The sequence below is a fragment of the Marasmius oreades genome, chromosome 6 (assembly GCF_018924745.1).
Source record: "Marasmius oreades isolate 03SP1 chromosome 6, whole genome shotgun sequence".
Lineage (NCBI taxonomy): Eukaryota > Fungi > Basidiomycota > Agaricomycetes > Agaricales > Marasmiaceae > Marasmius > Marasmius oreades.
In genome coordinates, this window is record NC_057328.1 from 3,480,074 (window position 1) to 3,495,955 (window position 15,882).

General features: G+C 47.3%; 5 protein-coding genes across 6 annotated transcripts; all 5 read right to left on the bottom strand.

Annotated features, from left to right (window-relative positions):
* Window positions 1–564: 564 nt before the first annotated feature.
* On the bottom strand, window positions 565–3,302 carry E1B28_010586 (uncharacterized protein). Its single transcript, XM_043155558.1, has 12 exons — window positions 3,149–3,302; window positions 2,777–3,098; window positions 2,475–2,723; window positions 2,387–2,424; window positions 2,268–2,335; window positions 2,137–2,219; window positions 2,029–2,085; window positions 1,588–1,978; window positions 1,369–1,539; window positions 947–1,312; window positions 803–895; window positions 565–739 (listed from the first exon to the last, which is right to left on the bottom strand). Exons 2-12 carry the CDS (start codon window positions 2,948–2,950, stop codon window positions 624–626), a joined length of 1,806 nt encoding a protein of 601 aa, XP_043008029.1. The 5' UTR covers window positions 2,951–3,098; window positions 3,149–3,302; the 3' UTR covers window positions 565–623.
* A 788-nt stretch (window positions 3,303–4,090) lies between these two features.
* On the bottom strand, window positions 4,091–8,297 carry E1B28_010587 (uncharacterized protein; the record flags this gene model as incomplete). Its single annotated transcript, XM_043155559.1, has 24 exons — window positions 4,091–4,207; window positions 4,263–4,286; window positions 4,348–4,460; window positions 4,510–4,524; window positions 4,588–4,834; window positions 4,890–5,015; window positions 5,071–5,093; window positions 5,152–5,345; window positions 5,405–5,411; window positions 5,473–5,532; window positions 5,596–5,817; window positions 5,871–5,896; window positions 5,955–5,984; window positions 6,038–6,221; window positions 6,290–6,351; window positions 6,402–6,528; window positions 6,580–6,596; window positions 6,653–6,821; window positions 6,882–7,146; window positions 7,216–7,291; window positions 7,350–7,576; window positions 7,641–7,750; window positions 7,809–8,082; window positions 8,148–8,297. 24 exons carry the CDS (start codon window positions 8,295–8,297, stop codon window positions 4,091–4,093), a joined length of 2,865 nt encoding a protein of 954 aa, XP_043008030.1.
* A 124-nt stretch (window positions 8,298–8,421) lies between these two features.
* On the bottom strand, window positions 8,422–10,778 carry E1B28_010588 (uncharacterized protein; the record flags this gene model as incomplete). Its single annotated transcript, XM_043155560.1, has 11 exons — window positions 8,422–8,467; window positions 8,535–8,670; window positions 8,735–8,862; window positions 8,948–9,126; window positions 9,192–9,317; window positions 9,379–9,425; window positions 9,482–9,549; window positions 9,605–9,777; window positions 9,833–10,009; window positions 10,061–10,321; window positions 10,371–10,778. The coding sequence occupies 11 exons, from the start codon at window positions 10,776–10,778 to the stop codon at window positions 8,422–8,424; spliced, it is 1,749 nt and encodes a 582-aa protein (XP_043008031.1).
* Window positions 10,779–11,106: 328 nt separating this feature from the next.
* Window positions 11,107–11,979, bottom strand: E1B28_010589 (uncharacterized protein). Of its 2 annotated transcripts, XM_043155561.1 has the most exons (4): window positions 11,887–11,979; window positions 11,639–11,827; window positions 11,310–11,571; window positions 11,107–11,257 (listed from the first exon to the last, which is right to left on the bottom strand). In XM_043155561.1, exons 2-3 carry the CDS (start codon window positions 11,682–11,684, stop codon window positions 11,324–11,326), a joined length of 294 nt encoding a protein of 97 aa, XP_043008032.1. In that variant the 5' UTR covers window positions 11,685–11,827; window positions 11,887–11,979; the 3' UTR covers window positions 11,107–11,257; window positions 11,310–11,323. The 2 variants fall into 2 exon arrangements, with proteins under 2 accessions (XP_043008032.1, XP_043008033.1); XM_043155562.1 differs by having other exon boundaries at window positions 11,310–11,827.
* Window positions 11,980–12,693: 714 nt separating this feature from the next.
* Window positions 12,694–15,325, bottom strand: E1B28_010590 (uncharacterized protein). Its single transcript, XM_043155563.1, has 11 exons — window positions 15,127–15,325; window positions 14,823–15,074; window positions 14,735–14,772; window positions 14,617–14,684; window positions 14,494–14,570; window positions 14,393–14,443; window positions 13,959–14,343; window positions 13,747–13,911; window positions 13,324–13,692; window positions 13,193–13,267; window positions 12,694–13,131 (listed from the first exon to the last, which is right to left on the bottom strand). Exons 1-11 carry the CDS (start codon window positions 15,301–15,303, stop codon window positions 13,019–13,021), a joined length of 1,770 nt encoding a protein of 589 aa, XP_043008034.1. The 5' UTR covers window positions 15,304–15,325; the 3' UTR covers window positions 12,694–13,018.
* Window positions 15,326–15,882: the final 557 nt, after the last annotated feature.

Consider the following 15,882-nt stretch of genomic DNA (forward strand, 5'->3'; position numbering starts at 1 on the left):
GGACCTATTCTATGGTCTCGAATTCTCAATTTTGCGGGGGTTTTTTAATCGTGATAACTTGCGTAGATTTACATTTGTCGAATGGATCCGTGTCAGTCCAAATCCCGAAGCACATCGTTCAAGTCCGGAAGGATCGATTGTCATACGATGCGAACCGATAGATCTGGAGGGATTTATAAACTCCGGCGATACAGAGACATTAGGGCTGTTCAAAGTCGTTGAGGCCATGCTCGGGGTACGTGGCCACAGTCAATTCGACCTGAAGAAGTGCCTACTAATCTTCCTGGTGCAGCGTTAATCCACCGAAATCCTAGCGCTGGCCGACGGGACAGCAGGTGATACTAGTGATACTGGCTAAGAGTGGTTTCTCCTGGTCGTATTGGGCAATGTACCAGCTTCACTCGCGCTTTCGTACTACACCTCTGAATCTTTTTGATACATGCTCCACTTGACTCTGCTTCAATTCAAGTAATACGTTCAGTCTGGTCTTCTAAAGAGCTAGTAATTTTTGGGGGCGAGAGTGTGAGACGAGGGCGAGGGCACTAGTGAACGTATCATGGTGATGGAAAGAAAAGTCTTGATCTAATCACTCCGCTACGAACCTACTGGAATATACGTACATGCTATCGATCTGGAATTTCGACTATGGCTGCTTGCCCAGCAGGATCAGCTTCAAGATCGATTTGCAAATTCGGTTTGTGGGCTGTTTGTTTACTCTTCCCTTCCTTTCCAGATGAGCCTGTAGCGTAAAGAGGACTTTGAGCGGTACCCGAGAATGGATACGTGTAGAATGACTTCTAACCTTCGATTGGCATATTCATTTTTCGCCTGCCACGGTAGCCATGATATAAATACCGCGCCTCGAAGTTTGATTTCCGCCGTATGTGAGGGTCACCTAGGGATAAATCTCATGAGGGACAAGTTTGATTCAAGGTTCGTCTCTTACCTTTGACTAGGATCGGATACCCATGATCGTTGGCGAATTGTTGACCGCCCAAGTCATAGTTATTACAGCGGAGATATTCCTGTACTGCCTCATACTCCGGCTCTACCCACGTTGAGCCTAAGCATGTCTTTACTTTCAGGTTTGGGATTCTATACCGAGCCCACTCCTCTTGTGCAATTTCCATCCTCCCTCTACGGTCAAATGACCAGTAAAACAATCGATTTTTCAATGGCCAGCGAAGGCAGTGCATATTGTCGATCCATTCGGTGGAAAGAGGCGGGACATGTAGGTATATTGGTGGATCGCAACTTGACGGATCAAACATGAAGGTCCCGGTGAGTTTGAGGCCAAGCTCATCAAAGAAGACTAACATATAAATGCATCTTAGTAGCGAAGACGGGATGGGGATTCAAATTTTATACCCAAATCATCGAGATCGTCAATGACATGATCTTGGAAGAAAGGGAATGACTGCACGAGGTAGGCATTCCGGAGTCGCCGGCAGTCCTCTGGTGGTAGTCGTAATGAAAACCGAATATTCATATCCCATTTGTCGTTGGCCTTCACGAAAGTAAGGTCAACTAGCGAGCGGACTGTGGGAAAGTTAGACTTGCCAGGAGATGAACCCGAAAAAAATTTACCTGATTTCGAACACTTGGGCGTGATGTCAGGAGTACCGTATCTACAAGGTTCACAGGACCACACAGGAGTCGAGATCGAAGGAAAGTACGCAAGGACTCCGGGTTTTGTTGGGTCAACAACAGTGCCAAACGTTAGAATGTCATGGTAGTGGAAAGATTTGGTCCTTATACAGTGATCTCCACCGGATGAAACTATCTGCAGAAAGTTTGGAAGAGAGCGGATGATCTCTACGGAATCAAGCGGTGGATTGCAATCGCGTGGAGGTGGGAGAAGGCGATCACGGTAGGCCACTTGAGGATCGTCTTCGTCGGAGGGTGCCATGGTTATGAGGTCGTACTGAAACGAAAGAGTTCTCAGATTGAATGTCCAATCGCAAGATTCGATCGAAAGCTGAATGAAGCTACTTTTAGACTGCAGTGGCCGTTACAAAGAGAGCATACCGGAATTGACAACTTCTGCAGAGTTCCGTCATCATGTACCTCGATAAATGAATGGACCTAGACACGAGATGAGTTTAGATAGACGATCATAAAGGTGGGCATTCTCACGAGTCTGTAGGCCAGGTAGAAGAATACAACCGGCACAATCTTGTTGTTGTATTGGTTAAATATAGTATCCCCACCGACCACCTCTAGACCTAAATCATCACCCAGAATGTAGAAAGAGTAGCGTAACACACCATCATGGTATATCAGTGTTGGTACCATTGACCGACCCACTCCGAAGAGTTGGGTAAGCCAGACACGACTTGAATTAAATAAGAAACTCTGCTAAAAGTGATTGATAGAGAGAACCCACCGTCGAGACAGAGCAATTTCATAGATTGGTTCTAATACCTGGCCCAAATATGTCAATCCCAGTGTTTCATTCGACGGGTGAGTCATACCGTCCATATCTTCTCGACATCTCCGTCATCCTCAGGTTCAAGCGAAACGACTGAAAAGCGTTGATCTCCAAACCCAGGAATAATTCTGGCGCTTTGGATCCTTTTCCTGATTTTCACAACACCTCTCATTCTGTTTCGAAATGGGTTCGTGGACTTCAATTTGACCGACACACAAAGCATCTCCGAGGATACTTCGCGTAGGATGAGTAAATCGCCCATGTCTATCCGTCTGAGCCGTTGTCCGCCACGCTGGCACAACATGTAAGCACAACGAGAATGATCTATGACTAGAGCCTACGCACCAAGATAAGCCACTGGTCGTCCTCCCTCCGGCAGCTCGACAATCCAGGCTCAGGTTCCGCGCGTGCCGCTGGATAGTTGTAGTACTTGTTAATGATTGTATTTGCATTTGCAAACGACTGGCCCCCATGAAGTTGCATATGGGATGCGCCTTCGAAGAAGCGACCTGAAGCCATTATTGAGGGTAATGGAAGAGGAAAAGATTGAGGAAGCAATGTGTCCTGTGCATGTTCATCGATTCTGGGCGGGCTGTGCTCAGTCGTGCATGCATGCTGTCAAAATCACAGCAAAATCACAGTGCTGTCAAGCAATTGTCAAGTGTGCCTGGATCCATCGTCGAGCCATGTATTTATACTATAGAATTGAATATTGACCGTTGAATATCGAATGCTTTCCTTCAAAGGCCGTTCAGTACGTGCTGGTCAGCTGAAGGAACAACATGGATGAGAGAGCGAAGTTGAGCGCTAAGCCAACGACTCACTGGCCCGGGATCAACTTGTGGCGTACTGCCAGCTTTCTCGTTTCTTTCTCTTTTGATGTACACCCACAACCGAGCTTAGCCTCTGCTCCGATCCTTGGATGGTTTCGACTCTCTGGTTCGAATGCGGCTGAATCTTGTTCTGGGGCGGGAAGTTGTCAAGCGTGTCCGCTATCGATTGACATTCCAGAGGAATAGGAGTGGATAAAGGCAGCCTGGGAGTTACCCAATATCTGTGAGGATAGTCGTCGATATCTAAGCCTGTACGCTAAGCTGACCTTGACGATGGTAGGATAATTGCATACGTACTAGCAGACTTCGAAGTCGGACACTGAAGTGGGCAAGAATGCTTCGTAGACGTGGAGATATTGTTGAGGTACATTCATCGATCAGACCTACTCTATGGTCTCGAAATCTCAACTTTGCAGGTTGTATATCATGACATCCTTGCGTAGATTTGTATTTGTCGAATGGCGGTTCAAAATCCTGAAACACATCTTTATTCGTTCAAGTTCGGAAGGATCGAGTGCCGTAAAAAGACCGTGCTTCGACTTCAGGCGTTCAAAGTTTTTGAGGCATGCGAAGTCAATTCGGAATGCCTCCTAATCTTCATCGTGCAGCCTTAATCCACGCTGGCAGACGGGGCGTATTAGGCAACGCATCGGATTCGCCCACACATGCGCTCAACAATATGGGAGGTTACTCGTTTTATAAATCTGGCCTTCTAAAGAACTAGTACTTGTTGGCCCGAGAGAGGAAGCTATAGTGATGGTATCATAGTGATGGAGGGGAAGATCCTGATCTAATCGCGCCGCTACGAACAGAGCCCACTGCACCCTCACCTCCCCTCAACCGCCATATCAATCAAGACGCCCTTATCTGCTGATTCTTCAACAAGCGCCTTCAGCACCCCACCTTCACGGTTCAATAATTCCCGAGGCGTGTCAAATTCGACCTGGTAAGCATGGTGAGCAAGGCTGAACGTTCTGGACAAATAATACTATACTCACGATACGACCCGCATCCAAAACCATCTGAAACAGTCACAGTCAGTGATGGGCTACTACGAGAATGAAGGATAAAACAGGAACGCACAATTCTATCAGCATCCATAATCGTTTGCAGACGATGAGCGACGGTGATCACTGTGGTGTCCGAACCTAATTCATTCCGTAGCGATTGTTGAATGATAGCATCCGTTTCATAATCTAAAGAACATGAACCGATTCACGAAAAGAATGTACGAAGATAACTCACCGATGGCGGAAGTAGCTGCAAACAGGCAAACCTTAGATTAGGCTAACAAAGAAATGAAGAGAAAGGCCGGAACCGCACCTTCATCTAGGATCAAGAGTTTACTCTTCCTCAGAATTGCCCTAGCAAGAGCAAGGATCTGCCGTTGACCCACGGAGAGGTTAGTCCCTCCGCTTGAAATCCCAGAATCCAAGGTCAGTTTATCCTGGTCGTTTGTCTTCTGCAGCGCAAAAAGTCCCGATGAGCGTAAAACGTCGTTGAGCGTTACATCATCGTGTTCGCCAAACGGATCTAGGTTTTGACGGAGCGTTCCGCTGAGTAGTTCGGGCTAGGAAGGATCGGTGAGTAGGATTATAGTGATCTGTGCGCAAAGGTGTACGTACCATTTGAGGGATGATAGTTATCTTCGACCTCAACGCATCGAGATTGAGAACGGTAGTGTTAATGCTGTCGTAGTACACGTCTCCCTCAGTATAGATGCACCTGAGGAGTGACAACGTGAGAGAACTCTAGTATACGACGTTCAGTATGCACATGTCAAAACCGTACAAATAGTCAACGTACCTTTCCAGAACCGGTACGACCAACTAGACATGCAGCCATATTAGCATGCTGGTGAAGGGTCTGATAAACGATAGAACGTACCGACTCCTATGCGCTCGCCAGACCTGATATGGAAGGAAAGGTTGTGCAAGACTTTGGGGCCATCCGGGCTATACCGCGCAGAGAGGTTTTCTACTCTCAGATCACCACTTGCCGGCCAGTACGCAGGGGGTTCGCCAGTGCTCGAAGCTCCAGGTTCTCTCTCGATGTTGAGGTATCCGTCAATACGTTCCAAGCTAGAGATTTGAAAGTCAGCTATCACTGTCAAACAATCTGGTGGATACGGAGAACAGACCTATTGGCTGGGAAAAGGTTATGGGTTGTGAGCATTGGTTAGCATCCCATCGGCATAGAGCGACACACCTGAAGACTTCAGTTCGTTCCACGTGAAAATAAAGAACAGAATCGCTCCAGTGAAGGTGACTATGCATACAGCACCTCCATCAGTCCGTGCAATAGACTCCGCGAAATCTCAGCACCACATACCGGCCATGTTCAAAGTAAACCCGGCAGCTGAAGCACTAACGTTGCTGAAGTAGACGAGGTAACCCGCAAGGCTCGCGGAAAACACCGCCGCGAGAAATTCAATTCGAGTGGGCATCCATCTTCCTACGTTATAGAACGTCCGAGTTATCCTGACGTTCGCATCAACTCGACGGCGTAGCTCCGCTTCGAAGGCCTCCTCAGCTCCGTACGCTCGAACGGAAACTATCATCTGGTCAGTCATTTGCTCATCATCAACGAAAAGTGATTTGACTTACCGATACCAGCGAGTGCACCCTCGAACCTAATGAAAATACTACATCAGGCCACGGGTTGCTAGGATAGATAGGGCGAGAACGTACTGAGCAAGAACCGGAGCTTTGGAGTTTGACCTAGATTGAGATTTCAGTATTGCGACGAGAAGCTTGAAATTCGAACCACCCACTGTTCACGACGAATACACAGAACAGCCCGACCGAACAGATCCCCACACCACTTCCCAAGCAGCACTAACACGACAGCTGGTGGTATGAAGATCGGCGTGTATATTACCAAAGCAATCAGCTGGGTGATCATCCTAGTTCCCAACACTCCGAGTTCTTGCAACATATTTGGAAGTCTAGAGTCGACTGTGGAAGTGGAATACGATTATCAGGGGTCACGATGGTGAGTCACGGAGAGCAGAAATATACCCTACCGGTATTGATGTCGCCGGTGCAACGAGTCAGGATGCGAGAAACGGGGGTAATGTCCAGCCATCTAGTATAAAATCAAAAAGCGGACATGCTTTCTAGTAGGTGAGAACCAACCTGAGGGTAGTTGTCAAGACCGACTGCATGAGCCTGATGTGAATGGTCCTTGAGGCTCTAACGGCCAAAACTGCATGGAACGCATAAGTGAAGGCGGATATAAGCGCTGCAGCTAACAATATCAGGCCTGGGTGGGGGACTGAGCGATTAAATGAGGGCAGTTAAAGACGTTGCGTACCATATATCTCGAAATGGCTGGAGTAATATCATCAGTACCCAGTAATGAACAGTGCGATGGAAGCCCCACGTACAAAAACACGGGAACACTCGATGGAGGAAGAACTTCATACTGTCTCGCCCAATATCCCAAATACCACGTCTGAAGCACATTCAACCCACCTACAGTTAATAAACCGCCAACGCACGTTCCAATCGTCAGTATCGCATGGTTTCCTCCAAATGCATAGCCGTACATCTTAGCTGACAGAAGATGGGTCACCTTTCAGCATGTAGAAGACGGGATGAGAGAGAGAAACATGCCAGAGGACGATCCAACCTGCCCATATTGAACTTCCTCCGCCACTATCAACTTCCCATCAGGAACGTCCTCGGAGGACGCTGATGACTCTTCCTCCTCCTCCTTTTCCTCTTCATTCTTCAATTCGACCGTTTTTCTCTCCACTTCTTCAACCAACGATTCGACATTCTGCAGCGCAACGTCAAGAGATCCTTGCGACATGATCCTCCCATCCTTGACAGACACGACGAAGTCCGCGAGCGATGCGGTTAGAGGAATATTATGGGTCTGTAGTAAGCACAAACGGCATGTAAGCGTCACGTACGAGCAGAACATGGTCAGATAGAGAATACTCACGACGAGCAAAACTGTCCTTCCCTGGAGAAACTCACCCTTAAAGCACTTGTCTACAATCCACTTTGCGGTATGAACACTTTCAGACTCATTAGGTTGGCCCCATGAAGAACGTAGATAAACAATGGTTGACTTACTCAAGCGCAGCCAACACATCATCCAACAACAGAATCTCCGCATTGGAATAAACAGCCCTCGCAAGTGTAAGCCTCGTCTTCTGCCCACCACTTAACGTAATCCCCTTTTCCCCGACCTCGGTTCTATCTCCAGCCTCAAACAATGCGAGGTCTCGTTCTAACCCGCATTGATAGATAACTTTCTTGTATCGCTCCTCGTCGAAAGGTGAACCGAATATAATGTTTTCCTGATTATCAAACATACCGCGTTAAGTTGAGTAACACCTTCGAAGGCAGCAGATAGCGACATACCCGAATAGTCTCATTCTGCACCCAAGACTCCTGAGCCGCATATGCGACACCTCCCGCTCGTGGAAGACTGACATACGAGTCCTTAGCAACAGGAATATAATGCATCTCGCCTACATGTAAACCTGTCAGAAAAACCAGCGAAAGGTAGAGACAGAGAGCGGAATATACCAAGCAATGCCATCAAGAGCGACGTCTTCCCAGATCCAGTAGGTCCCACAATCAAATTCAAACATCCTTTCTTGAACCGCAACGTCTCCTGGTCAACCTTAAGCACAAATCTCCTCTCCGTTTCAGAAGGCGATGATTGAGCCGCGGCCGACTCCGTGCTGACTTCTGCAGTCCACGTAAACAAAGCTTCATGAATCGCAATCTCGTCACGCGGAACCACATCTTGGTTTTCTCTATACGTTATATTCGGTGTGTACGCGTCCAGGAGTTCTGTCTGTGAAATCCAAAAGTTCGAGTTCAATACGGGAAGTTCAAGTTCAAGGTGGGGTAAATTCTCACCCCAACGAGGAAGTCGTCAACACGGTCAAGCGAAACTTTCGCTACGATAAGTCTCGTTAAGAGAGTAATGAGAACGTCACACTGTGTTCGAAAACTGTCGAAAATAGTGATTGAACTGAACACGACAGATGCTTTGAGCTCTTCCTTCATGACAACAGTCTGTTCCCCTTCCCATTAGCAAGCTTAAGTGCGAGGAGGGAAAACACCGACACTGGAGGATGGCGAGGAAGTTAGCCACACCACTAGCGGTAAGGATATTAGGTAGAATAACTCACTATGTGAAGTAAGAAACTGCCATCGTGATAACCGGTATTAAAAAGCTAAAGATTGGCTATGGGTCAATAAAATCCACACCCACATTCTCCTCAATCAGTAAAATACACCCACTTGGCAACCCGAGTCATCGCTTGCAACAACATAAGCTTTCGAATCCATTTAAGCTCCTCCTCCCTCTTCTCCGCAATGGCTTCGCTCATCTTGGTCTCCCACCCAAACAACTTAACCATCCGAATGACTTTCGTTGCTGTTTGAGAGTAGGCCAATCAGTTAAAAATCCAGCAGGAACGGAAAAGGAGGCCAATACCGACTTTCAGAAACCAACTGAACCCTCTCATCCGTCTTCTTCATCTTCTCCTTCTGTATCCTATGTGTGATATTCGCCAAAATAAGAAGGACAGGAAGGAGTATCAACATCGTTCCGAATGCAACGAAAGCGCTGGAGGGGGGGAAAAAACCATCATTAAAAAAAGGTCTAAACGGTACCGGCGTGATACCCCAGCGACACTAAGACAAAAACGTACCTCCACCCCAAAACCGAATAGAGGAATAACAAGCTCAGTGTGAACTGAAGCGGGACATAGGTGAAGAGATAGGTGACATGAGATCCTTCCAGGACGTTACTGACATCCGTAGTGACTAGATTGTTGATTTTTCCGACGAGGGAGCTGGAATGTGTGCCTGGCTTCGAGTTCGACGTTGCCTACGTTTTGAATGGAAAATCGGATGGATTAGATTTCTGGAGAATGAGGAAAGGAGTAACCGTACCTCAACGTTTTCATTTGAGTTGGGCCGAGCAGATAATGGAGAACCATCAACTTTCATCCGGATACGTAACGCATGTGAGAATACTGCCTGGGAGAGGATGCTGTCGAGGTGTGTTAAAATACGAAACTAGATCGATAACGACAGGTCGGGTCAGAATGGTTAAGTGAGGGTAATGAAGCGAACATACAGCTTCGAACATGTATCTTTCAATGGCCATTGAGCCAATATTTGGGCCTAAAGTCAAATGGATCTTCAGAAAAGAACGGGGACTAAGTAAGAGAGACACCAACCAACGAAAAGCATGGCTACCCAGAACCAGGGGCGTATGAAGGCGGGCTCGCCATTCGCCTCCATGAATCTTTTATATTGCAGTGTAAGGTCCACGAACTCCGCAAACGGGGGATGTCGCTCACCTCAAGAGCTGGTTGAGCGCGACGGGTATGGCAAATTTGCCAAGTGTAAAGATCACGACCATCACCATCATCCAAAGGTATTCGTACTTCACCAGCCACAACAAGGTCCAGAATATATGGCGTCGTGGGCGGTTTTGGACGAAAGAATCCGGACGGTTGAAGCTTGGTACATGCTGGGAGAAACTTTGGGTTGAACATGAGCTTCGGAAAGGAAAGAGAACGGAGCACCTTTTGAACTTTTTCACGCAAATAATCCGCAGCGTCGTAATCAGCTAGAGGGGGCAGCTGATCTGCCGTTAGATGAGTTACGCGAGATGCAGCGAGAATGAGAGGATCGAGGAAGAAGAAGAAGATCAAGCTGAATAAGGTAGCGGTTTGCTCTGGATTGGGATTTGGGGATGGTTTCTAGTGTGAATGTCAATCCTGGTGTCAACTGATAATGAAGAACAGGCGTACGTTGGGGTTGACAGGCTTGTATTGTCTCGGCATGGCCAAAGGTAGCGCGGTTGCAGCGGCTACCACACCGATTTTCCACCATAACAATAAGCCTTCTTCATGGTCCTTTGGATGGAGAGTATAGGTGGCCAGCGGGAAGAGGTCACGATAGGTATACACCAAGAGCGTCACGACAAGTAGCAAATTGACATGACGCGTCACCATATCGCTCCATTTTGGCGACGCGACGACGACAGCCAAAGATAGCACACAGATGTACACCTAATGAAGCTCGTCAGATTTGATAATAAGAAGTGGAACCAATTCGCACCAGGTTAGCGTTCGAAGCAATAACGCGGTAATCCCAGTCGTACGCCGTAGCAAACGTGAACCCTCCAATACACACAAGGGCGACGGATGATATGAACCGAAGGACTTGAAGTCCAAATCTGACGATCCCACCATGCGATAAGATATGATTTTTGAGGTTTTGTGCGTCTTCCACCGAGGCCAAATCGTCTTCTTGTCGTGTTTTGTTTCCTCGAAAAAGCTTCGTCAACGTCACGACCGTTAGAACTGAGAGCGACAACGCGCCGGAAAATATCGGTAAGAGGGCGCTATCGTAAAAGAAATCTCTGCTTCTCATCGTAAACGGAGTGAAAAGCTCTTCATACGGAGAGGAACGTACGCGGTATCCGTCGTATCCACCTGTTGCATCAACACTTGCGGCGGCCACCATGGCATTTTCCTTCCATCGTGCGACATTGCAAGTCAACGGTCTGGGTGGGGTATTTCAGATCTAGTTGAGGAGATGAGGCCTTATCGGAATTTTTTAGGCTGCGGCTATTTATACTGCGGACCAAAATGCCCTTGACGATATCAAATGACTTTGGCTCCGCTCTGAATAATGATGGACAGCCATCCCGATATCGCTTCGTATGTTGGCTGGAGAAATCATCTGTATATCGAGAAACAGAACAGAGTGTTGCTGTGGCTCGTGGGTGGAGCTTGCTATGTGCTTACGCGGCCACTAGTGTACGCAAGCTTCACCCAAAGGGTCTCCGACAGCCTCGTAGCGTTATGTACAACATCCCGAGTCACAAATTTCCGATTATGATGTACGTATGTCAAATGGTACGGGTACAATGTCACAAGTGACCTGTGCGTATGAGTCCTTGCTCGCATTTCAACTTTCTTCACGATACAGTGGGAAGTATTCTAGAATTCAGTTCTGTCAGCAATCGATACACCGTGAATAAACAATCCATACCGGAACAGAAAAAACTACCCATGCTCCATGTTTGCACCACTTGTCACCTCTCCACCAACCCCACCTCCAGTTCCTCCTCCCCCCGGATTTATGTTTACCATCTTCGAAGACCCGCCCGGCTGAGTTTGTACTATCCTTCCATCCGCACCCCTTTTATAATCCCGTTTCTTAAATTCTTCATCAACCAATCGTTCGCTCGGGTGTGCCTTTGCCTTCCGAAGTTGAGAACCGTCTTGCCCTGGATCTGTATTTTTGCAGCAGCCTGTATACATAGTAACGAGTAGAACGATACCGTTCCTCAACCATAACTCGTAGACAAGTGAACTCACAGCAGCAACTGCAGAGGTACGCGATCCCCATGCCGACATCTCCCATCTCGGTTCTAACGCTCCCTTCGAATGATTCGTCTTTCTTTCACTGATTCAAGTCAACCTTGCCGTACGAACGCTCCGAGCCGCTTGGAGAGATTCCTTATTAGCCTCCGTCGGAAGTTGTAGGAGGTATGGAAATGCGGTTCTCTTGCAACAAAGCCCTATAAGTCACCACTCGCAGTAAAATGTCGTAAACTTAAACTTACCAAACCAGTCTGGCACAGTGAGAGCAGGAGAGGAAGAACAGTTCAATAGCAGGCTGCATGGACGTCATACTAGGAGTAAACCTGCAGTGCATTTGCGGCGGAACTCTCACGCTGCGAGGCTTTAGGGCAGGCCATCCGGCGTTCCAGTCTAAACCAACACACCCCATCGATGCATTATGCTACATCCCTCCATCCCTCTCCCGAATTTCCACCACGGATTCAGCACAAACCATGCTCTATTTCAAACCTACCACCGGAGGCTGACCTACGTCAAGTTACATAACCCAAAGAAAAGATCTCGGTATCCACAAAATCTCCAAAACCCGGTTTCCTCCCATCGTTTCCCCATCAAGTCCGCTGCTGCAAGGGCAAGTGCAGGAGTCGTCGTCGTTGGTTGAGTCGATTCGGTCTTTCAAAGAACAAGAAGAAGGGGAAGACGAAACACGCCACCTCCAGCAGCTCCCTCCACCACCAACACACGCATTCGAAGCCTTCATCTGCTCCAATCCCTGGAGGCTTCGGATTCTACTTAACCGGCCTAAAAGTCTTCGTCTCGGGACAAGAGGTGTTGACAAGCTACCGATTAATTTTCCAGAACGAATGGGAATGGGTGATGGGTGGAAGTTGCTTGGTATCTGTGAGTAAAACCCGGTTATCTGAACTTTTAAATGTTCAACGAGTTATCCGATTGGTTCTAGTCGGCGGTGTAGGAGCTCAAAGTCGACAGCTGACGTTGATGCAGATAGGCCAAGGTAGGTTCTTCAATACCTCGCCGTCCGACTTATTGCTGACCTGTATACTTGAATGGGCTCCTTGAAAAGCGCAGTCAAAGAATATATTCACACGTCATTGACGGCTTGAAAATTGGCAATTGGAGGGGTATCGGAAGGTCATCGGAAGAAATAGACGCAGGAGCAGAGGCCACAACGAAGGGAGGGTCAAAATCCTCGAGGCAAGTGCGGATACGGTGATCGTGCTACGTCCCGAATGTCTAGGCACTTATTTATCAGACTCGTTATAGCTCACTGGTATAACGCTGCAAGCGGTTTATTCTAACGTATTTTACAAACTGACCGTGACCTATTTCACCAGCAGCCCTGAGCAGGAGGGAGTAACACGTAAGTATGTACATTCAATCTGGAATCTCGACTATGGATGGTTGTCCGACACGGCCAGCTTGGGTATCAACTTGCGAATTTGGTCCACGGGCTTTTTCTTTGCCCTTTCCTTTTTTTCCGGATGAATCTGTGGGGGTAATAATCACCTTGAGACGTTACTGAATATAAATGTAGAATGAGACTCTGACTTGGGTCAGGAAAAAGCGTTGCCGTTTTTTGTAGTTTTGATTTCAGATGTTTTTCAGCCCGAATGTGAGGGTTGCCTGAGGATAAAGCTTCGGAGTAAGTTCCAAATAACTCGCAGTTAACGGCCTCTTACCTTTGACTAGAATCGGATAACCATGATCATTGGCAAACCGTTGGCCACTCTGAAAATCATAGTTCTTGGAGCGAAGATATTCCTGAACTGCAGTATATGGCCTTTCGCTCCAGCACGACCCAATATCTGTGTGTACTTTCAGCTCCGGAATCCCATACTTTGCCCAGTCGTCTTTTGGAATTGCCGTCTTCCCACTTCGGTCAAAAGACCAGTAAAAAAATTGAGTATTCAATGGATCATAAACACAGGGCATGTTGTTGATCCAGACGGGAGATAGAGGTGGGACATGCAGATACTTTGGTGGATCACAAGTTGACAGATCACACGTGAAGGTCGCAGTCAGATAGACGCGAAATTCATCAATGCAGACTAAAATGTGAAATATGTCAGTAACAAAGGCTAGATATGCAATTTTATATGTACCCAAGTGTCTGGAGTCCTTATGGTTGTTGTAGAAAGGGAATGACTGCACAAGGTATGCAGTCCGCAGTTGTTGGCGATCTTCTGGTGGTAGGCTCAATGAGAATCGAAGATCCATTTGCCATATGTTGTTTTCCTTCATGAAAGCGAGATCAACAAGTGAAGGGACTATGAAATGGTCAGAGTTGGAAAATGACTTTTGAAAAAGGGATCACCTGAATTTGAATAATTGGCAACAATGTTGGGAATACCAACAGAATGTTTACAGGACCACACAGGAGATGAGACAGAAGGAAAGTACCCGAGGATTCTGCGTGTTGTGCAATCTATAACAATGCCAAAGATTACAAGGTCATGGCAGATACATTTGGCTGCCTTGATGCGACCTCCAAATGATGAAACAATATGCAAGATGTCTGGAAAAGCGCGGATGATCTCGTTGGAATCGAGCGGTGGATTGCAGTCACGTGGGAATGGGAGCAGTTGATCAAAGTAGCGCACTACAAGACTGTCTTCACCAGAGAGTGTCCTGGTTATGACATCATACTGGAATGAACCAGTCCTCAGATTGAACGTCCACTCGCGCATTTCGTTCGAAAGCTGAATGAAGCTATTTTAGACTGCAGGGGACGTTACCAAGACAGCTTACTGAAATTGGCTTCGGAGCCTCATCATCTAGCACGTCGTAAATTGAATGAAGCTAAAACGAGATGAGCTGCAATAGACAACTATTGAAGTAGACATCCCCACGAGTCTGTAGGCCAGGTACAACCGTACAATCAGTGAGTTCGAGTATTGCCTTATAAGAGTGTTCACATTGACAACCTCTAGACGCAAATCAGCATCTGATTTGAAGACAGTAGCGGAACACACCATCATGGTATATCAGCGTTGGAATCGTTGACCTACCGACTCCAAACAGTTGTGTAACCCCAACTCGGCTTGAATCAAATCAGGGACGCAGTGGCCAAAGATAGAGATCAGAACTCACTGTCGTGACAGAGCAGCTTCATAAAGTGGCTCCAGTACCTGGCCCCAATATGTTAACCTTAGCCTCTTCATCAGCCACCGAAACTTACCCTCTGTATCTTCTCGAGGTCTCCCTCCGAATTCTCAGGCTCAAGCGAAACAACCGTAAACCGTCGATCTCCAAACCCAGGAAAAAATTCCGCGCTTTGGATCCTTTTCTGGATTTTTACAACATTTTTTACTCTGTTTCGGAATGGGTTTGTGGACTTCAGTTTGACCGACACACAAAGTGTCTCCGAAGACACCTCGCGCAGGGTGAGCATATCACACATGTCTATCCATCTGAGCCGTTGTCCGCCACGCTGATACTATAGATAAGCCACAACGATGATCTATGACTAGAGGTCTACGCACCTTGAGAGTAAGCCATTGGCCGTCGTCCCTCCGACAGCTCGATGATCCACTGGCAGGTTCAAGTTCTGCGCGTGTTGGACAGTTGTAATTGTTGATGATGTTATTTGCATTTGCAAATGACTGGCCTCCATGAAGTTTGATATAGGATGCATTCTCAAAGAAGCGACCTGAAGACATCGTTGCCCAAGATGATGGGGAGAGGGAAAGGGTGAGGAAGTAAACATGCGCTTGTGCTGCTCACGTACAGGCTGTGCATCGTGCATGAATGCTGTCAACCATGAGAATTTGAGAATCTCCAGGGATTTGAGCGGATAAAAACCAACTCTCAAGATGAGATAACGAAGCTTTTATTTTCCTAGTAGCAGTTTTACTTTCCCCGAGCCCCCTCATCTTCAAAGACCCACTGGGCTGCGCTTGTACTATCCTTCCATCCGCATTCCTTGTTCAATCCCATTTAATAAGCTCTTCATGAACTAATCGCTCTCTCTCAGGTCACCCATTGCCTTTCGTCGAAGTTGAGATCCTTCTGGCCCTGGATCCGTATCTTCAATGCACCAGCCTGTATCATCGTAACGAATAAATGATAAAGTTCCTCAGCGGCGTAACTGCTAGACGGGGATGGCAAGCTCACAGCAACCACAGGAGTATTTCAAAGCTAGCGCCTCCCGCTTATTTCGGTTTCACCGCTCCTTTCTGACTCTTCTTTCGTGGGCAAGTTCACTGATCAGAGGTATCCATGAGCTCCGAGCCACTAGA

What these genes read in the sequence shown, in the direction of transcription:
- E1B28_010586 (XM_043155558.1), bottom strand. Translation starts at nt 2,950, where the DNA reads ATGGCTTCAGGTCGCTTCTTCGAAGGCGCATCCCATATGCAACTTCAT. An exon ending in GAAATTGCTCTGTCTCGACG is followed by an intron (nt 2,336 to 2,386) that starts GTGGGTTCTCTC and finishes ATTTAATTCAAG; the next exon opens with TCGTGTCTGGCTTACCCAAC. An exon ending in TGACGATCTCGATGATTTGG is followed by an intron (nt 1,313 to 1,368) that starts GTATAAAATTTG and finishes TTTATATGTTAG; the next exon opens with TCTTCTTTGATGAGCTTGGC.
- E1B28_010589 (XM_043155562.1), bottom strand. Translation starts at nt 11,677, where the DNA reads ATGTCGGCATGGGGATCGCGTACCTCTGCAGTTGCTGCTGTGAGTTCA.
- E1B28_010590 (XM_043155563.1), bottom strand. Translation starts at nt 15,303, where the DNA reads ATGTCTTCAGGTCGCTTCTTTGAGAATGCATCCTATATCAAACTTCAT. An exon ending in GCCAATGGCTTACTCTCAAG is followed by an intron (nt 15,075 to 15,126) that starts GTGCGTAGACCT and finishes CTATAGTATCAG; the next exon opens with CGTGGCGGACAACGGCTCAG. An exon ending in AACGCTTTTTCCTGACCCAA is followed by an intron (nt 13,132 to 13,192) that starts GTCAGAGTCTCA and finishes TTACCCCCACAG; the next exon opens with ATTCATCCGGAAAAAAAGGA.